General features: G+C 36.5%; 1 protein-coding gene across 5 annotated transcripts in view; it reads right to left on the bottom strand.

Annotated features, from left to right (window-relative positions):
• The window catches only part of LOC100967527 (AGBL carboxypeptidase 4), a 1457032-nt gene that overhangs the window by 702479 nt on the left and 735224 nt on the right, over positions 1-19329 (bottom strand). For all 5 annotated transcript variants that reach the window (XM_034964682.3, XM_008954952.5, XM_055093139.2 and 2 more), the window contains exon 4: positions 9117-9211. In XM_034964682.3, coding sequence (XP_034820573.1) covers positions 9117-9211 — 95 coding nt within the window. The remainder of the gene's footprint in view (positions 1-9116; positions 9212-19329) is intronic.

Genomic DNA, 19329 nt, shown 5'->3' with positions numbered 1-19329 from the left:
CGAGGTCTTGTGAGCTCTTTACCATGGTTCCCCCAAAGTTTCCCCAAAGACTGCGTCTTTTATTAGTATAGTACAATATCAAACCAGGAAATTTACATTGGTACAATATGTGTGTATAGTTCTATGTCATCTTGTCACCTGTAACCACCACCAAAATCAAGATACATAATTATCCCATTACCAAAAAATCTACCATATGCTACCCCTTTATAGTCAGTGATATGGTTTGGTTGTGTCCCCACTCAAATCTCCTCTTGAATTATAACTCCCACAATTCCCACATGTCATGGGAGAAACCTTGGCGGGGAGGTAATTGAATCATGGGGTGAGCCTTTCCTGCACTGTTCTCCTGATAGGGAATCATGAGATCTGATGATGGTTTTTAAAAATGGGAGTTTTTCGCACCTGTAATCCCAGCACTTTGGGAGGCCGAGGTGGGCGGATCATGAGGGTAGGAGATCGAGACCATCCTGGCTAACACAGTGAAACCCCATCTCTACTAAAAATACAAAAAAAAAAAATTAGCTGGACATGGTGGCAGGCGCCTGTAGTCCCAGCTACTTGGGAGGCTGAGGCAGGAGAATGGAGTGAACCTGGGAGGTGGAGCTTGCAGTGAGCCAAGATTGTGCCACTGCACTCCAGCCTGGGCCACAGAGGGAGACTACGTCTAAAAAAAACCAAAAAAAAAAAACCCCCCCAAAAAAATGGGAGTTTCCCTGCACAAGCTCTCTCTGCCTGTCACCATCCATGTAAGATATGACTTGCTCTTCTTTGTCTTCCACCATGATTGTGAGGCCTCCCCAGCCACTTAGAATTCTAAGTCCATTAAACCTCTTCTTCTTCCCAGTCTTAGGTATGTCTTTATCAGCAGCATAAAAACAGACTAATAGAATCACTCATCCTTTTTTTCCTCAATATTACATTTTATATATATATATATATATAAAACCTATCACAGTCTACTGGTGTTGACATTTACCAATTTGAGTGAGGTGTAGAAACTGTACCTCATTTTAAGTCCTTTTACCTTTCCACATGTAATTCTGTTAAATATTTCTTCTACATATACTGAGAACCATGTCAATGTTATAATTTTTGCTTCAATATAAGGCATATTTAGAAAACACAGAAAAAAAGGTCTACAGTATTTACCTATATTTTTATTCTTTTTGTTGTTGTTTCTTCCTGATATACTAAGAGTCCTTTTAAAATTTTCTTTCTATTTGAAGAACTTCCTTTACCATTCTTTTAGAATAAGTCTGCTGGCAAAAATACCTTTAGTTTTATTTTATCTAGAATGTCTTGATCTCTCCTTCATTCTTAATGGATATTTTTGCTGGATAAAAGGGTCCGGGTTGATGTTCTTTTAGCATTTGAAAAACATCGTGCCACTTTACTCAGGCTTCAATAGTTTCTGTTGTGAAGTCTGCTGTATTCCATTTTATTCCTATTGATAAGGTATCATTTTTCTCTTATTGTTTTCAAGATTCTTTCTTTGTCTTTAATTTTCACACATTTAATTATGACATTTCTTGGCATGGATTTTCTGTTTGAGGTTCACCTGGTTTCTCAAATTTGTAGGTTTATGTGTTTTGCAAAATTTGGGATGATTTCATCCATTTTAAACATTTATTTTTAGTCTCACTCTCTCCTATCTTTCTGAAACTCCAATGGCATGAATGCTATAATCTTTTGTTAGCATCCCATAGGTCCCTGAGGCTCTGTTCATTTTTCTTTTAAGACTGTTCTTTTCATTTTCATTCATAGTGGGTAACTTCTATTGTTCCATATTCAAGTTCACTTATTCTCTTCTCTGTCTTCTGTACTCAGCTATTGAGCCCATTCTTAAGTGGGTGGTGGAAGGTCACATTCCCCATGTGATCTGACACCACGAAGAGGAAGGAGGGAATTCATTACCACCCAGCAGAATGAAAGTCCTGTTTCTTATTTTTTTCTGACACCACCTATTGGGGAGTGGGGTGGTGGAAAAGACAAAAGTCTATGCTTCCTACTAGCCCTTTGTTGGTGAAAGTAGAAATGTGGATGCAGTTTATTTATTTTCCCCATTCTGTTTGGCTGGAGTAGGTGATCATTGTCTCACAATAATCTCTCATGCTAGACTGCCCTTTTTCTGGTCCTTCATTTAGTATGAAAATATTTTGGGGAGCACCTTTTATTTGTCTGTACCTGTGGCATTTCCAGGTTGCCAGCTTCTCCAATAACTATTTTGGCATACATGTGGCAAAAAGGAAACCCACAGAACTCACACAATACCATTTCTTAGGTCCTAAGGAACCTAAGTAGTCTTCCCTCTTTTCTCCACCTTTCAGAGTTTTCTATGTTTGTTTCATAAATGCTGTGTACAGTTTTAGCTGCGCTCTAGAAATAGAGGGAAGTATGTCTACTCCATCATGTCCCAGAACCAGAATGTAATATTTTACCTTTTCTTTTTAATGCAGAAATATTCATTTTTGAAAACTTGATTTTAGGGCATTACATTAATGTCAATACTCTTAAGATACAAAATTGAAATAAAAAAAATAGATCATTTTATGGCTCCTAAAGTAACCATTTTTTTAATGCCAATTTTTAATGCTATCCAAATTGCAATAAAACTGATGCAGTGATAGACCAATAGCAATATTTTAAATTGGTACAACATTTTTGGAGAACATGTATAACAGGAGTTTATAGACATTAATCTTAGAGTCTATCTCTTAGAAGCTGCTTGTAAAAAATTATTTAACAAACCTAAAACCTATGTGATATTTATTATCTATTATACTTTAGAAAAATATGGAAAATCTAAATGCCCAGCAATAGGAATATGATACAGGAAATCATGATACATTCAAAAAGTAGAAATCATTATTATTCAAACATGGTGTGATTAACACTTAGAGAAAAATATTAAAATTGTTTTTGATACAATGTCAAATGAAAAGATCAACATACAAATGAGTACATACATTTAGCTGTTTCCGTGTTAAAATGTGTGTAAGAAAAAAACTAAAAAGGAAAATGTAAAATTAAAAATAATCATTAGGTTTAGTGGAAGATACTGAATTAATTTATAAATAGACATTTATTGAATACCTGTTATATACCAGGCATAGTTCTAGAGCTAGAAATATAGAAGTGTATAGAAATGACAAAAATCCTTACCCCTATGGTGCTTAGTTTGCAGCAGAGGGGGAGACAGATAATAAATAAATAATACATTGTAGTTTGCTGGATGGTAATAAGTGCAATGTAAAAAATAAGACAGAAAAAGAGAGTAAGTATGTGTGGAACAGAGGATGTAATTTAATTTTAAATGTATGACTTTTTTTAGCTATGAGAAAAAATTAAGTATGACTTTGTTTTACAAAATATTAATTTATAAATTTATAATTTCTCAAGTAAAATATAAATTTTTGTTTTTAATAATAGAGTAAAGCCCCCATTATTTCAGAAAAGACACCACTAATTTCAAAATTTTAAAATTTTGACAGGAGCAAGGCTAAACATTACTACATTAAGACTTATAGAAAGTATGAATCTATTGCTAGGTGTACATACCTCTATCACTGCATTTCATTCAAAGAATGTTAAAATTATGTTTACTTTCTGTCTATCCCATAAACCTATATCTTTTTCATTTAATTTTGTAGCTAAATGTTTGAGAGAGCTGTCCATATTTATTGTCTCCATTTCTTCATACATTCTCCATCCTCCAACTCACTCCTTCATCCACATGACCTGGCTTGAACTCCTACCACCCACCAGGTCACTAAAAGTGCACTCACGGAAGCCTCTCAAGACCTCCATGTCACTACATGCTTTAATTATCTTTGACCTAGGTAGCAGTTGGCAGTATTAGTCCCTCCACCCTGTTAAAAAAGACTTCGCTCTTTGGTTTCATGACACTACATTTTCTTTTTTTTTTTTTTTCCTATCTCTGTGGCTAGTCCGTCTCATCCTCCTTTGTGGGCCTCTTATCCTCTACCTGGCCTTTAAATGTAGGGATTTCTCAGAGCCTTATTCTAATCTCTCTTCTCATGGCCTCCCTGAGAAATCACATCTTCTCCTACCATTCTGGTTATCACCTGTAGACTGATGACACCTTAATCCGTACTTCCATATTCCTCTCTTGAGTCTCTTACCAATATACCATACTACCTACCTGACATCTCTGCTTGGATGCTTTCCAGGCACTTCTAGCTTAATGTTTCCCAGGCTAAACTCATCATCTCCCTTATCCAGCCAAATCTTCCTAAACTGTTTCTCCTCCTATGGTCCCTATCTTCAGTAAATGACATCATCCCTTCTGTTGTTCATGCCAGAAAATCTGGGAATCATCCAGGACTCCTCCTTCTCTTTTACTCTCCACATCTAGTCAACCACAAAGCTAAATTGATTCAATCTTCCATTATCCCTGAAAACCATCCACTTGTTTTATCACTACTGTTACCACCCCAATCCATCATTAGCTGTAGCCTAAGGCATATTGCAAAAACATCCAAATAATTTTCATCCTCTCCAAAATATACCCCATTCAGCAGCAAGACTGATCTTTCTAAACTGCCAATCTGATCATGTTCTGCCCCCATTTAATCATTTTAATTTATTTCCATTGTCATTAGAATCAAGTCCTACTCTTTAGCTTGGTTTATAAGGCTCACCTCAATAATCTCTCCAATCGCTTTCTCCTCAGAATTTAATGCTTCAATTATGTTGGCCTTTTCTCATCAAAGATAAAATGTTCTCTCTCATTTTTTTGGCCTTCAAGCACATTCTGTTTCAGCTCTTAGTACAAACAATACTTCCTAAGGAAGGTCTCTTATCCTTGGTGTATATGAAGTCTTAAATTCTATGTAGTATTTAAATTATAACTGTTATTACAAAGTTCTCATTATAACAGTTATCATACTTTACTAGAGCTACATATTTAATGTTTCGCATAGTAGACTACAAGCTATGAGACTATGAAACATATCTCTCTTGTCACTGTTATGTTTTAATGCCTTGCATAGTTCCTGGTTCATTTTAACTACTCAGTAAGCATTTATTGATAAGCAGAAGGAGGGAAGAAAGAGAGGAGGGAGAAAAAGAAGAAATAATAATCAGTCTTGGGTGAATTACAAGAAAGGAGAAAAACAGGAAATTTGTTTAATAACACACTTCAGACTTTAAAAAGTATTTACACATTCAGTTCACATTTGTTTCTTATAACAACGCTGGGAGGAAGTATTATTATGTACTTTTTACAGTGAGAAAACAGGCTAATGAAAGAGGTAGCATGGCTCATCATGTTATTTCTTCCACCTGGAATCCCATTTCCTTAATTTTATCCACTTTCCATTCCTTGAGATATAGCTGAAATATCACCTGGTCCTTAGCATGTCTCCTTTTCCCCTCGTGGCCTTAATAGTATAATTTTCTTCCTCTTCTCTAATCCCACTGCATGCTTTATGTGCTATTGATTCTTAGCACAATGTTCTCTACATTGTACTTATTTATTTTTGTGTTTCATTCCAACCTCTAAAAAAGTAAAATCTTTAAAGAAATAATCCTAATCAACTGATATTAATCACCCCAAGATCTAGCACAGAGTAGATGATCAATAAAAATATGTTAAATGGAAGCCATCTCTAACAGCTAGTCCAATCTTTTCAATCTGCTATAATGAAAAAGCCAATCCAATAAGTTATTTCAGATTATCCAAAGGCCACACAATAGCATGCTACTCCTTGCTTCTTTTTGTCTCCTTCTTCCAACATCCCCATGCATGGAATGTGAGAGGAACAGTAAACTTGGAATCATGTGATTTCTGGCTGGCGCTACCACTTACTAGTTATGTAAATACTCCTAGCCTCAGTTTCTGCAGAGGTGAAGATACAGTTCTTAGTTGTCTTGCAATGCCAGTTCCTAGCAGTGCCTAGCACACAGCAATGAACACTGTTAAGAAATATTAATGAGTTATGAGACTTGGACACTGTTAAGAAATATTAATGAGTTATGAGCATCAGAAACCTGATGCTACAGAGCCCTAACCACAATCCTTAAGAAGTCTTATATGTAATTATTTAATCCTTAGGAAGTCTAATATGTAAATAAAATTGGAGTGAACTAAAACAGGCAGAAAACTTCTGAATCTTCCAGCTTCTCCATTTGCTGCTAGATGTCTCCTCAAGGCAGAACAGCCTTGAATGGCCACATATTTACATAATGGTTTTCCAGTTGTATCTTGTGTTAATTTGCTTTCTATAACTAATTAACTACCGGTCTATGCTAAGACTTGAAGGCCTTGGTACCTGTTACAGCCCCCTATAAGAGGTGAAGAAGAATGTTTGTTTCATCTTGAAAAGGTGAAAACAGGGTGTTTTCCCAATTTTTATACATATATATATATATACACACAGATACATATATATACACACATCCATACATACATATATGTATTCTAAATTATATATATAATATCCAGGAAATTTCAGATTTTTAGTGTTTATCCTAAAGTAAGAATTTTTCCATGACTTATTTGGAATATCGAAGGAGGTAATACCCTAGACAAGTAAAGTATTACAAACTTTTTTTGTTATAGTGCTTGCCTTGGTATTGGGAAAGCTAGAATTAGAAAGACACTGGAGAAGATACTATAAATTTGAGATCTACGAGGTATTTTTCAGGTTTGAGTTAGGTCATTGCCAAGATTCCTAAATTGGGATAGACTCCTTGGAGCCAATAAAATCTAATATTCTGAGAGCCCATAGCCAATTCCTTATCAAACCCTGGGAACATTTAGGATAATGGCTGCTGGGAGATAGGTTTGGGTGTAGGTAACTGACTCAAAGCACAAAAGGAAGTCCTAGACATAGAGCACCAAGGTGGAAGAAAAGATGTTCAAAATTCAACAGTAGCAAGGAGAATAACAATTATGATTTGTAGAGATTAGTTAATAAAAATTCTAAATATAAAGTTCCCTTTTGGAACAGATCTTTTATAGCATATTCATGCTGTATCCCAATATCTACAACAGTGCATAGCACATGAAGGTGCTCAATAAAGTCCTATGAAGTAAAAAAAAAATCTAAACATCTGGCTTGAGGAAAGGAAACTCTGAAGCAATGTAAGTAGCTTTGTATCCAAGTTCTGGGGATGGTAAGGTAGAAAATAGGAGATATTACATATACAGTGTGATGTGCTATGGTACCTTATGCCTAAGTGGCTTAATAAACTACAACAAACTCAATTCTGAAACTTTAGGCTCTTTCAGACCATTAGAGGAGTCCAATGACTGGATAACGGCTGCTGCTGATTGCCTGCCAACATTGCATAAGAGCACCAACTTAATTCTAAAGCATCATAATCCAAAAGCAAGGACCCAATAAAATTTCAAAATCTTATCAAGAGCCCTAGCAGAGAAGACACAACATAGTTCATGAGAAAAAAGAAGCAAAGTGAAATAATTAAGGCTTATGCATCTTCGAAAGCGCAAAAAAGGATTCTAGAACTTAACACTTGGGAAAAATGGATGGTGATTATTATTGCTGTACAAGATCCCAACACAGAATATGGAAAAATATATACAATGTCATTTCGAAGGCCCTCATGAGCAAATCAACAGTGATGTCCTGTTACTTGCAAGGTTTAAAGTACTAATCTATATATATATGCCTATTAACAGAGAAATGATTTCTATTATTATCTACTTGGGCTGGAACCAGAGACTCAAAGCAAAGGCCTACCCCTTGCCCAGAAAGACTGAGAGAAGGAGCAGCAGATTAGTTGATTTGATACAGGAAAGCAAAAAATCATGCCCAAGGAGATATTTTTAACTTTCATAAACAGTTTTTATTATTGTCATCAAATGCCTACACTTTTATAAACCTGAGCTTCTCAGCCCAACATTAATAGAAAATTGCCAAGTATCATTTGGAGATAAAAGCACAATTCAATATTTATGAATTGCTAGTTTGCTATAAATATAGACATTTGGAGACTGTCTTCTCACTAGTCATTAATATTTGAACAGAGATCAAAGCTATAACAATATTAACAATTCGTTGCATTTGTATAGGGTTTTATATAATACTATTAATAATAGATGCCATTTATTGAGCACTTAGTAAGTGCCAGGCAAAACTTTACATGTAAATTCTCATAACAAATTCAGTTCATCTTAACAGGCATTCACTTAACACCTACTGTGTGATAGATGAATAGGTTAATAATACTAGGTTTTTGTCTTTGAAGTCTTTCATTTTGTTGCACTCAATCAATATTTGTTGAATGAATAAATGAATGAATGAATTGGCTGAAAAGGTATTACAGGGTAACATAAATAACACAGGGCACTCCCTTACTCTTTACGGTCTTAATAAAGTACTTAACTTATCCTAGCCTCAATTTTTTCATCTGTAATATAGGGATACTTAAAATTTCCTTTGCAAAAATGTGAAAATAGTAACAACAAATATAAAGCATCTGACCCAAATGGATTTTTAATAAGTGAGGTAGTTATTATTACTAGTATTATTAATATTATTATTACCATCATTATTACAATTATTAACCAATCCTATCCAACTCCCCTCCTCCTCACTATAGCAATGGTACAAATAGAACTTTAAAATACACACACACACACACACACACACAAAACACAAAAACCATGAAAAGCAAGAGAAAGCTACTGAACTGTAGTCCCTAATGTCCTCCTAAGTTACTAAACATAATCTATGCTTAGGCTAGGAAAAAAAAAAAGAACCAACTTTATTTATGTTTCCAAAGATACCATGATAAAAGCCAAACAGGACAGGAAGCTTACCAAATAACAGACTGCCTTTTCTCATAATTGAATGCTGGTCATCCCAAGCACAGGACCATGTTTCCAACATTCTCAAGAACAGTACCCAAAGAATGGCCATACAGAAACTCATCCTCATTCTTCTCAGTGACAGTAAGTCTGATCCCCAGCTGTACAGCAGATAAACTAGAGTTCTGGGTGAAATTTTCTTTTAAAAATTTTTATTTTTAATTTTTTTGGGGGGTCCATTAGTAGGTGTGTATATGTGTGGGGTCTGGGACAAATTTTCTAACCAGGAAGGGGTCCCATTCTGTAGATCACTTACCATTTTGGTCTGCTGGTAGATTTCACCATAGGGGCCATCCCATCTCTATAGAGACTCTTGGTTTTACTGAAGTTAACAATGTTGAAAATGACCCTCTGAAAAAGAAAGAGGGAGAAGTTCATCTTTATGCTATGCAAATTGTAACTTCCTGATAATTAAGACAGGAAATAAGAAACAGGGTTAAAGAAAGCCATATGGACTAGCAGGCAACTGTATAGTGAGAGTACACAGTGCTCATGAGAATGTAATGTGTTTGTGCCAGCTAAGCATAGCAATTAAGCATTAGCTCTGGAACCTGGAAACTTGAATTTTAAAACCAACTCTACTGCTTTTCAATTGTGTGGCCTTGCCAAGCTACTAAAGATCTGTTTCAGTGTCCTGATCTGAAAAATGGGAATAATAACAGTACCTACTTCACAGGACTCTGATGATAATTAAATTAATATATGTACAGTATTTGGTACCATACTTGGTACACAATGAACGTCACATAAGTTTTAGTTATTAATTGTATCCTTTCTCTTGGCTGACCTAGAATTTACATAGAAGTAAATCATATTATCATCAGGGTAAGAGTAGTACATTTAAAGTTCAAAAACACTAAAAATATTAACTAAGAACAAAATTGCAATTAAAACATTCTACAACTACTTGAAACACCTTTGACTAGAACTGAAGGATATATATCCTCTTTCGTACCCTCTTTGTTATTTTCTACTAGGGGTCGGGGTACTAGGCTCAACTATAATCTCAGCATACGTTTATAGCGCCATAGGTACTTGGGTAAATCTCTCCCCATCTCTGGGTCTTATCTTTAAAATGAGTGATTATGACATTCTAGATGCCTTTCCAAGAGGATAGTATAATTTTAAAAGCTCAGATCTTTGTTTCAGCAAACAACTTTGTCATAAGAGGGGAGGGAAGATTGTGAAAGAGAAGAGAAATATGATAAAAAGACACTTGAAACCACTGAAATAGTCCAAAGGAGAGATGATGAGAGCTACAGGTAGAGCAGCCAGAATAGCTGGAGAGAAGAAAAGATTTCAAGAGGTTACCACAGGCTAGCCTTTCTTTCCAGGGACAGTGAAAAAAACAAAACCATCAAAATTCATGTATTATTTTATTCAACAAGTATTTACTGTGTGAGGTATTATATAGTATCAAGTGACAGTAATTTTATATACTTTTTTAAACATTGGAAATATTCTTCTATAACCATAAAAAATAAATATTAACATCCTCATTTAATAAATGTAGACACTATGGCTCAGAGAGGTTACCTAACTTGATTGAAGTCATACTAGTAGATGACAGAATTGATACTTGAATTCAGGGGATAAACAGATAAGATGTCCATGATTTTTACTCTTGAGTTAATCACTAAGATTCCAAAATTCCATAACCCTAAACAAGTCTATTTTCCAAGGGCAAAAAATAAATTTAATGGTAATTATTCAAGTCTTTAAAATTTTGTTTTGTTAAAAAGAGAAAATCAAAAGTATATCCTCTGGCCTCATGTTTAGGACTATAATAAAATGCTTTGTTCCATGAAATAAGCTTTTAGGGATAACTTGTGTTTTCCTTTCTCCTCAGAGACCAGCCATTTACCCCATCTCTAGGCCTTTTGGTTTCAGACCTCTCTTCTGTCATTAAATTAAGTCATCAAGAATGTCCAAGGCTGTTCCATTATTAATAACCTAGACTTGCCTTTTGTCAATTCAATTACTTCTCTCAGGGTCTTGGCTAGTATCTGATTTAAGAAAATCAATATTGAGGGGACAAATGGCCTTTGAACCTCAGAGGGCATAAGCCCCCCCCTTTTTTTTCTGAGATTCCAGTTGTCAGATCCATTTCCAGTGAACCTGGAAGCCATACTGCACTTTCAGGTTCTAGATTATTGATAAATACAGAGAGAAAGCTAATAAAGCAATGATGTAAATATGTGAAGCTGGAATAAAGAAATGAGAAATAAAGTGAAACATGCACTGATCATTAACATCCTACTGTGTGCCTAGGAAATTTCTCAGGTATTTTAAATATGCTACATTATTTGTTTACTCCATTTATAAACAAAAGTTGTTTATTTTAGCCCGATTTTAGATGTGAGGAAATTGACACTTAAACAAAGTGGCTTGCCCTCCAAAAATCCCCAAACTATTGGTAGAGCTAGGACTTAAATCTTAGGTGTTTTGGCCATAAAGATCATACCTTCTCTATAATATTACATGGAAACAGTAACATCATTTCTTACCATTCCCTGTTCAAGTATTTTTTATGTTTTCCAGCCATTTAGCAACATCGCTTGTGGTGGAGAGATTCAAAATTATAAGAAAGCAGACAGCGCAGGAAACCCTGAATTTCCATATTTTGTACTTAATCATTAGTTTTTACTCAAAATGAATAAGAAGATGTGGCATCCATAAGATAATGGTAACCACGACAATAATAATAATTTCTGAGCACACACTATGTACCATATTCTGAGTTAAACACTTCATTCACATTAGAACAATGTTTTATATATTAGAATAACCTAATTGTAAATTAGAATCACTAGTATAGCTTTTAAAATGACAGATGCTTGGGCCCCACCCCAGATATTCTGATATTGATGCATTATCTCATTTGTTTTGAGGATAATGAATTTTTTGAGACAGGAACTATTTGTCACCTCTTGTTTACAGATGAGGGACTGGTAATGTGATTAAGTAAACTAAAATCATATAACTAATAAGTAGCAGAGCTAGTATTTAAACCAAGTCTGTTGCCTCAGAGGAATAAGATTATAGACCTTTTAGCCAGTTACCCTTGAGATTGAATCCCAGTTCCCTACACGTTCTGCGAGTTTAGGAAAGGTAATTATTCTTTTTTTTTTGGACATTGTTTACATCCAAAATTGAGATGGTGACAGTATCCTACCACAGTTGTTGTAAGAATCTGTAAGATTATATAAGTAAATCACCTGGCATATTGTATCTAGATCTAAACAGGTGTTCAATATTTATTGAGCGTTTCCTCTTCTCATCAATAAAGCCAGATCTTTTGGTACATTACAATGTCTTTCCTTCATTCTTTTTATTTTTTCTTTAGATTTAAATTTTTAACCTGAGCTTCTTGTTTCAGTAATATGGTGCTCTATATCAGAGCTCTGTAAATAGTGACCACAGTACACTGTTAGTCTAAGAGTAGGTATAAACTTCAAGGCAGTCATATGTGAGGAATGGAGTACTGCCCATCCTGACCAAGGGGCTCATGGTGCTACTGAAAATGTGAAAGCTCCATTCCAGATATAGGCCAAAGAGTGGTCCAATGTGGGTAAAGTATCGTGAACAGCCTGCGTGCAGTCCTAAAGAGTGGCCTTGATTCCGTCTTGTCATATATGCAATACTTTTGTCCAATCATAAGTACATTTCCCATTTAATATTGTTCACGTTAGTTGCAGGGACTATTCTAATGGGATTATAACAAGCTAAAAAAGCTTATGCACAGCAATGAAAACCACTAACAAAATGAAGAGACAACCTCCAGAATGGGAGAAAATATTTGTAGACTATCCATCCTATAAGGGATTAATAAACAGAATATATAAGGAACTCAAACAACTCAATAGCAAACAAAAAAAATTTAAAAATGGGAAAAAGACCTGAATAGACATTTATCAAAAAGAAGACATATAAATGGACAATAGGTATATGAAAAAATTATCAACATCATTAATCATCAAAAAATGCAAATCAAAACCACAATGAGGTATCATCTCACTGCAATTAGAATGGCTATTATCAAAAAGACAAAAAATAAAATATGTTGGTGAGGATGTAGAAAAAAAGGAACACTCATATATTGTTGGTGAGAATGGAAAGTAGTACAGGCATTATGGAATACTGTATACGAGTTCCTCAAAATACGAAAAAGAGAACTGCCATGTGATCTAGCAATCTCATCACTGGGCATTTATCCAAAGGAAAGGAAATCAGTACATCAAAGAGGTATCTGCACTCCCATGCTTACTGCAGCATTATTCACAATAGTCAGGATATGGAATCAACCTAAGTGTGGCTCAATGGATGAATGGATAAAAAATGGAATATTATTCAAAAATACATACACAATGAAATGTTATTCAAAAAACAAATTAAATCCTGTCATTTGCAGCAATGGAATGAAACTGGTGGTCACAACATTAAGTGAAACAATCCAGGCATAGAAAGATAAATATTGCATGTTTTCACTCAGATGTGGGAGCTAAAAAAGTAGATTTCATAGAGGTAGAGAATAGAATGCTGATTACCAGAGGCCAGTAAGGAAGTTGGAGGATTAAGAGAAGTTAATTAATGGGTACAAAAATACAGATGGATAGAAGGAATAAATTTTAGTATTTGATAGTACAGTAGGAAAATTATAGTTAATGACAATTTATTATATATTTCAAAATAGGTAGAACAGAATTATAATGTTCCCAACACAGAGAAAAGAGAAATGTTTGAGGGAGAGGGCAAAATGGCTGACTAGACTCAAATAAGTGGAATGGCTCCCATGGAGGGACTAAGATGACTTGCAGGCTTTAAACAGATCTTCAGAGGCAAGGAACTGAGAGTGGATGGAGGAAAGACACACAAACTGGGCTGAAGGGAGAAAGAGCTGGGAACCCTGAACTACACACAGGAACTAATTTTTTTTTTTTTTTTTTTTTTTTTTTTTTTTTGAGACAGAATCTCATTCTGTCGCCAGGCTGGAGAGCAGTGGCTTGATCTCAGCTCATTGCAACCTCCACCTCCTGGGTTCAAGCGATTCTCCTGCCTCAGCTTCCTGAGTAGCTGGGACTACAGGTGTGTGCCACTATGCTTGGCTAATTTTTGTACTTTTAGTAGAGACAGGGTTTCACCATGTTGGCCAGGATGGTCTCGAACTCTTGACCTCATGTCCGCCTGCCTTGGCCTCCCAAAGTGCTGGGATTACAGGCGTGAGCCACTGTGACTAGCACAGAACTCATTCTTGAACCACAACTGCTCTGAGGGAATGGAGTCACCCACTCTCACTACCAGCCTCTGGAACTCTGGCAGGAGGAGAACCCTTGACCACCATGGACAATTGAGGTGGCAGGGAGAGCTGCTTTGAGAAGTGGTAGAAGTAGCAAGCCAGCTGATGTGGAGCTCACAGGGTTTGGTGCAGGGGCATCTGTAGTGGAGCACAGCCAGGGACCACCATCCCCCTAGGCTTGACTTGGTCCCATAAGATACTTTATCACTAAGGGACCTGATCTTTGCAGGACAGTCTTCCATATCAGATGGGGCTGGTCCAACATGAACACCCTATTGTCTGCTGGCCATTCCTGGGTCCCCAGCCTGGCCACATCTGCTTACAGGACAGTCTTGGGTTCCCTGGGGCCCCAAACCATATCTTCTGTGTGAGCAGACCATGCCTGACTGGTGAAGAGCTCCAGTGAGGCAGTTTCAATGGCCATGCACCAGCTGCACACACCTTCCCCATACTGCAGCTTCCCCTCAGCCCAAGGCAACTCCCCACATCACTTTGCTGGTGTGTGTCTGCATGGGTGGATTTTGTTTTACTTGCCCTTCCACACATAAAGTGCAGTCTGCTCCCTCTCCCTTGCTCATAGCCATTGCAAATGGAGGCTTGGTGGGCACAGAGCCAGCAAGCCCCACCCCTGCCAGTGCCCCACCCTTGCAGTAACACTGCTCAGAGCACAGTGGATCCTCTCACACCATTAGCAATTACTCTTGCTTGAGGGGCACAGAGAAGGCACCCAGACCTGTGCCAGCCAGAACCCCATCCCCGAGCCAACACCACCTCCAATGCAACCATGCACAGTCTCCAGCAGGGGCCCTGCCTCTTCACAAACTTCATTGCCTTGTCACTGTAGTGAATGCCTGCAGGGAAGCAGGCACCCCTGCATCTGCCAGCACTCTGCTGCAGATGCTGTACCTCAGTTCCCCCAGCACAGTGAACTGCAAACCTTGAGCAGCTAGAAAACAAAGTTGAGGCCCAATACAAGTCCCCCAGAGTTAGAGCACACAGTCCAGGAGTTGGGAGCTGAGTGGTGGCTCTCTAAAATCTACCAGAAACGAAGCCAGTTGGCTAAATCCACCTTATACTACAAACCCTCAAGGTCATCAAACAGGATAAAAAAAATCCAAAGGTCAACAACCTCAAAGACTGCAGGACACAAAGATGAGAAAGAATCAGTGCAATAACGCTGAAAACTCAAAAAGCCAGTGTGTCTTCTTTCCTCCAAATGACCACATCACCTTTCCAGCAAGCATTCAAAACTGGACTGAGATGGCTGGAATGACAGAAATAGCATTCAGAATATGGATAGGAATGAAGATCATTGAGCTAAAGGAGTACATTGAAACCCAACAAAAGGAAAATAAAAATCACAGTAAAGTAACTCAGGAGCTGACAGACAAAATAACCAGTATAGAAAACAACATAACTGACCTGATAGAGCAGAAAAACACACTACAAGAATTTCATAATGCAATTGCAAGTATTAATAGCAGAACAGACCAAGCAGAGGAAGGATTCTCAGAGCCTGAAGACTGGCTTTCTGAAATAAGACAGGTGGACAAGAATAGAGAAAAAAGAATGAAAAGGAATAAACAAAACCTCCAAGAGACATGGGATTATGTAAAGACATCAAATTTACAACTGACTGGTTGTCCCTTAAAGAGATAGGGAGAATGGAACCAACTTGGATAAATTATTTTAGGATATCATCAATTAGAACTTCCACAACTTATCTAGAGAGACCAACATTCAAATTCAGGAAATGTAGAGAACTCCAGTAAGATACTTCACAAGAAGATCATCCCAAGACATGTAGTCATCAGATCCTCCAAGGTTAAAATGAAAGAAAAATGTTAAAGGCAGCTAGAGAGAAAGGTCAGGTAACCTACAAATGGAAGCCCATCAGACTAACAGCAGACCTCTCAGCTGAAATCCTACAAGACAAAAGAGATTTAGGGCCAATATTCAACATTATTAAATAAAAGAAATTTCAACCCAGAATTTCATATCTGACCAAAGTAAGCTTATAAGTGAAAAAGAAATAATATTCTTTTCAGACAAACAAATGCTGAGGAAATTTGGTACTACCAGACCTGCCTTATGAGAGCTCCTGAAGGAAGCACTAAATATGGAAAGAAAAAACTATGACTAGCCATGACAAAAACACAGTGAAATACACAGGCCAGTGACACTACCAAGCAACCACATAAACAAGTCCACAAAATAACCAGCTAACATCATATGGCAGGATCAAATCCACACATATCAATACTAACTTTAAATGTAAATGAGCTAAAAGCCCCAATTAAAAGACTCAGAGTGGCAAGCTGGGTAAAGAACCAAAACCCAGTGGTATGCTGTCTTCAAGAGAACCATCTCACAAGCAATGACACACGTAGGCTCAAAATAAAGAAATGGACAAAAATCTACCAAGCAAACAAAAAACAGAAAAAAGCAAAGGTTGCAATCCTAGTTTCTGAAAAAACAGACTTTAAACCAACAAAGCCCAAAATGACAAAGAAGGGCATTACATATGGTAAAAAGTTTGATTCAACAAGAAGATCTAACTATCCTAAATATATATGCACCCAACACAGGGTGTTATGTCCCCTATGCACATAAGCTAGAAAATCTAGAGGAAATGGATAAATTCCTGGACACATATACCCTCCCAAGGCCAAACCAGGAAGAAATTAAATCCCTGAATAGACAAATAACGAGTTCTAAAATTGAGGCAGTAATACATAGCCTACCAACCAAAAAAAGCTGGGGACCAGATGGATTCACAGCTGAATTCTAGCAGATGTACAAAGAACTGTTACCATTCCTACTGAAACTATTCCAAAAAATTGAGGAGGAAAGAATCCTCCCTAACTCATTCTATGAGGCTGGCATCATCCCTATACCAAAACCTGGCAGAGACAAAAAAAAAAAAAAAAAAAAAAAATCAGGGCAATATCCTTGATGAACACTGACGCAAAAATCCTCAACAAAATACTGGCAGAGAGAATCCAGGAGCACATCAAAAAGCTTATCCACCACAATCAAGTAGGCCTTATCCCTAAGATGCAAGGTTGGTTCAACATACACAAACCAATAAATGTTATTCATCATATAAACTGAATTAATATAAAAACCACATTATTATTTCAAAAGATGCAGAAAAGGCTTTTGATAAAATTAAACATCACTTCATGTTAAAAACTCTCAATAAACTAAGTTTTGAAGGAACATACCTCAAAATAATAAGAACCATCTATGACAAACCCACAGCCAACATAAATATTGAATGGGCAAAAGCTGGAAGCATTTCCCTTGAAAATCGGCAGAAGACAAGGATGCCCTCTCTCACCAATCCTATTCAACATAGTATTGTAAAACCTGGCCAGGGCAATCAGGCAAGAGAAAGAAATAAAGGGCATCCAAATAGAAGGAGAAAGAGTCCATCTATCCGTGTTTCTAGATGGCACGATCCTCTCATCTCAGCCCCATCATCTCAGCCCAAAAGTTTCTTAAGCTAATAAACAATTCCAGTAAAGTCTTAGGATACAAAATCAAAGTGTAAAAATCACTAGCATTTCTATACCACAAAACAGTCAATCCATAAGCCAAATCAGGAATGTAATCCCATTTACAATTGCTACAAAAAGAATAAAATACCTAGGAATACAGCTAACAAGGGAGGTGAAAGATCCCTACAAGGAGAACTACAAAACACTGCTCAAAGAAATATAAAATGACATGAACAAATGGAAAAACATTCCATGTTCATGGATAGGAAGAATCAATATTGTTAAAATGGTCATACTGCCCAAACCAATTTATGGGTTCAATGCTATTCCTATTAAACTACCATTGAGATTCTTCACAGAACTAGAAAAAAACCATTTTAAAAATCCTATGGAACCAAAAAGACCCCAAATAGCCAAGATAATCCTAAGCAAAATGAACAAAGCTGGAGGAATCATGCTGCCCGACTTCAAACTATACTACATGGCTACAGTAATCAAAATAGCATGGTATTTGTACAAAAACAGAAACATAGACCAATGGAACAGAATAGAGAACCCAGAAACAAAGCTGCATACCTAAAACTATGATCTTCAACAAACCTGACAAAAACAAGCAATGGGGAAATGATTACTTATTAAACAAATGGTGCTGGAACAACTGGCCGGCCATATGTAGAAGATTGAAATTGGACCCCTTCCTTACACCATCTACAAAAATCAACTCAAGATGGATTAAAGACTTAAATGTAAAACTGAGAACTATAAAAACCCTGGAAGACAACCTAGGTAATACCATTCAGGACATAGTCACAGTCAAAGATTTCATGACAAAGATGTCAAAAGCAACTACAACAAAAGCAAAAGTTGATAAATGGCATCTAATTAAACTAAAGAGCTTCTAAAAGCAAAATAAACTATCAGTAGAGTAAATAGATGATAACCTACAGAATGGGAGAAAAAATTTTGCAAACTATCAGTCTGGACAATGGTCTAATATCCAGCATCTATAAGGAATGTAAATAAATTTACAAGAAAAAAACAAACAACCCCATTAAAAAGTGGGCAAAAGACAAGATTAGACGCTTTTCAAAAGAAGACATACATGTGGCCAAAAATCATGGAAAAAAGCTCAGCATCACTAATCATTAGAGAAATGCAAGTCAAAACCACAATGAGACACCATCTCACACCAGTCAGAATGGCTATCATTAAAATGTCAAAAAATAGATAATGGCAAGGTTGTGGAGAAAAAGAAATGAGTATACACTGTTGGTGGGAGTATAAATTAGTTCAACCATTTTGGAAGACAGTGTGGCAATTCCTCAAAAACCTAAAGACAGAAATGTCATTTGATCCAGCAATCCCATTACTGGGTATATATTCAAAGGAATATAAATCATTCTGTTATAAAGACACATGCATGCATGTGTTCATTGCAGCACTGTTCAAAAAGCAGAGACATGGAATCAAACTAAATGCCCATCAATGATAGAGTGGATAAAGCAAATTTGATACACATATACCATGGAATACTATGCAGCCATAAAAAGAATAAGATCTTGTATTTTGCAGGGACATGGATGGAGCTGGAGACCATTTTCCTTAGCAAACTAAAGTAGGAACAGAAAACCAAATATTGCACGTTCTCACTTATAAGTGGGAGCTAAATG

This window comes from Pan paniscus, chromosome 1, assembly GCF_029289425.2.
Source record: "Pan paniscus chromosome 1, NHGRI_mPanPan1-v2.0_pri, whole genome shotgun sequence".
Classification (NCBI taxonomy): Eukaryota; Metazoa; Chordata; class Mammalia; order Primates; family Hominidae; genus Pan; species Pan paniscus.
Note: the sequence above shows the minus strand (reverse complement) of the source record. Positions and strands in the feature narration are given on the sequence as shown.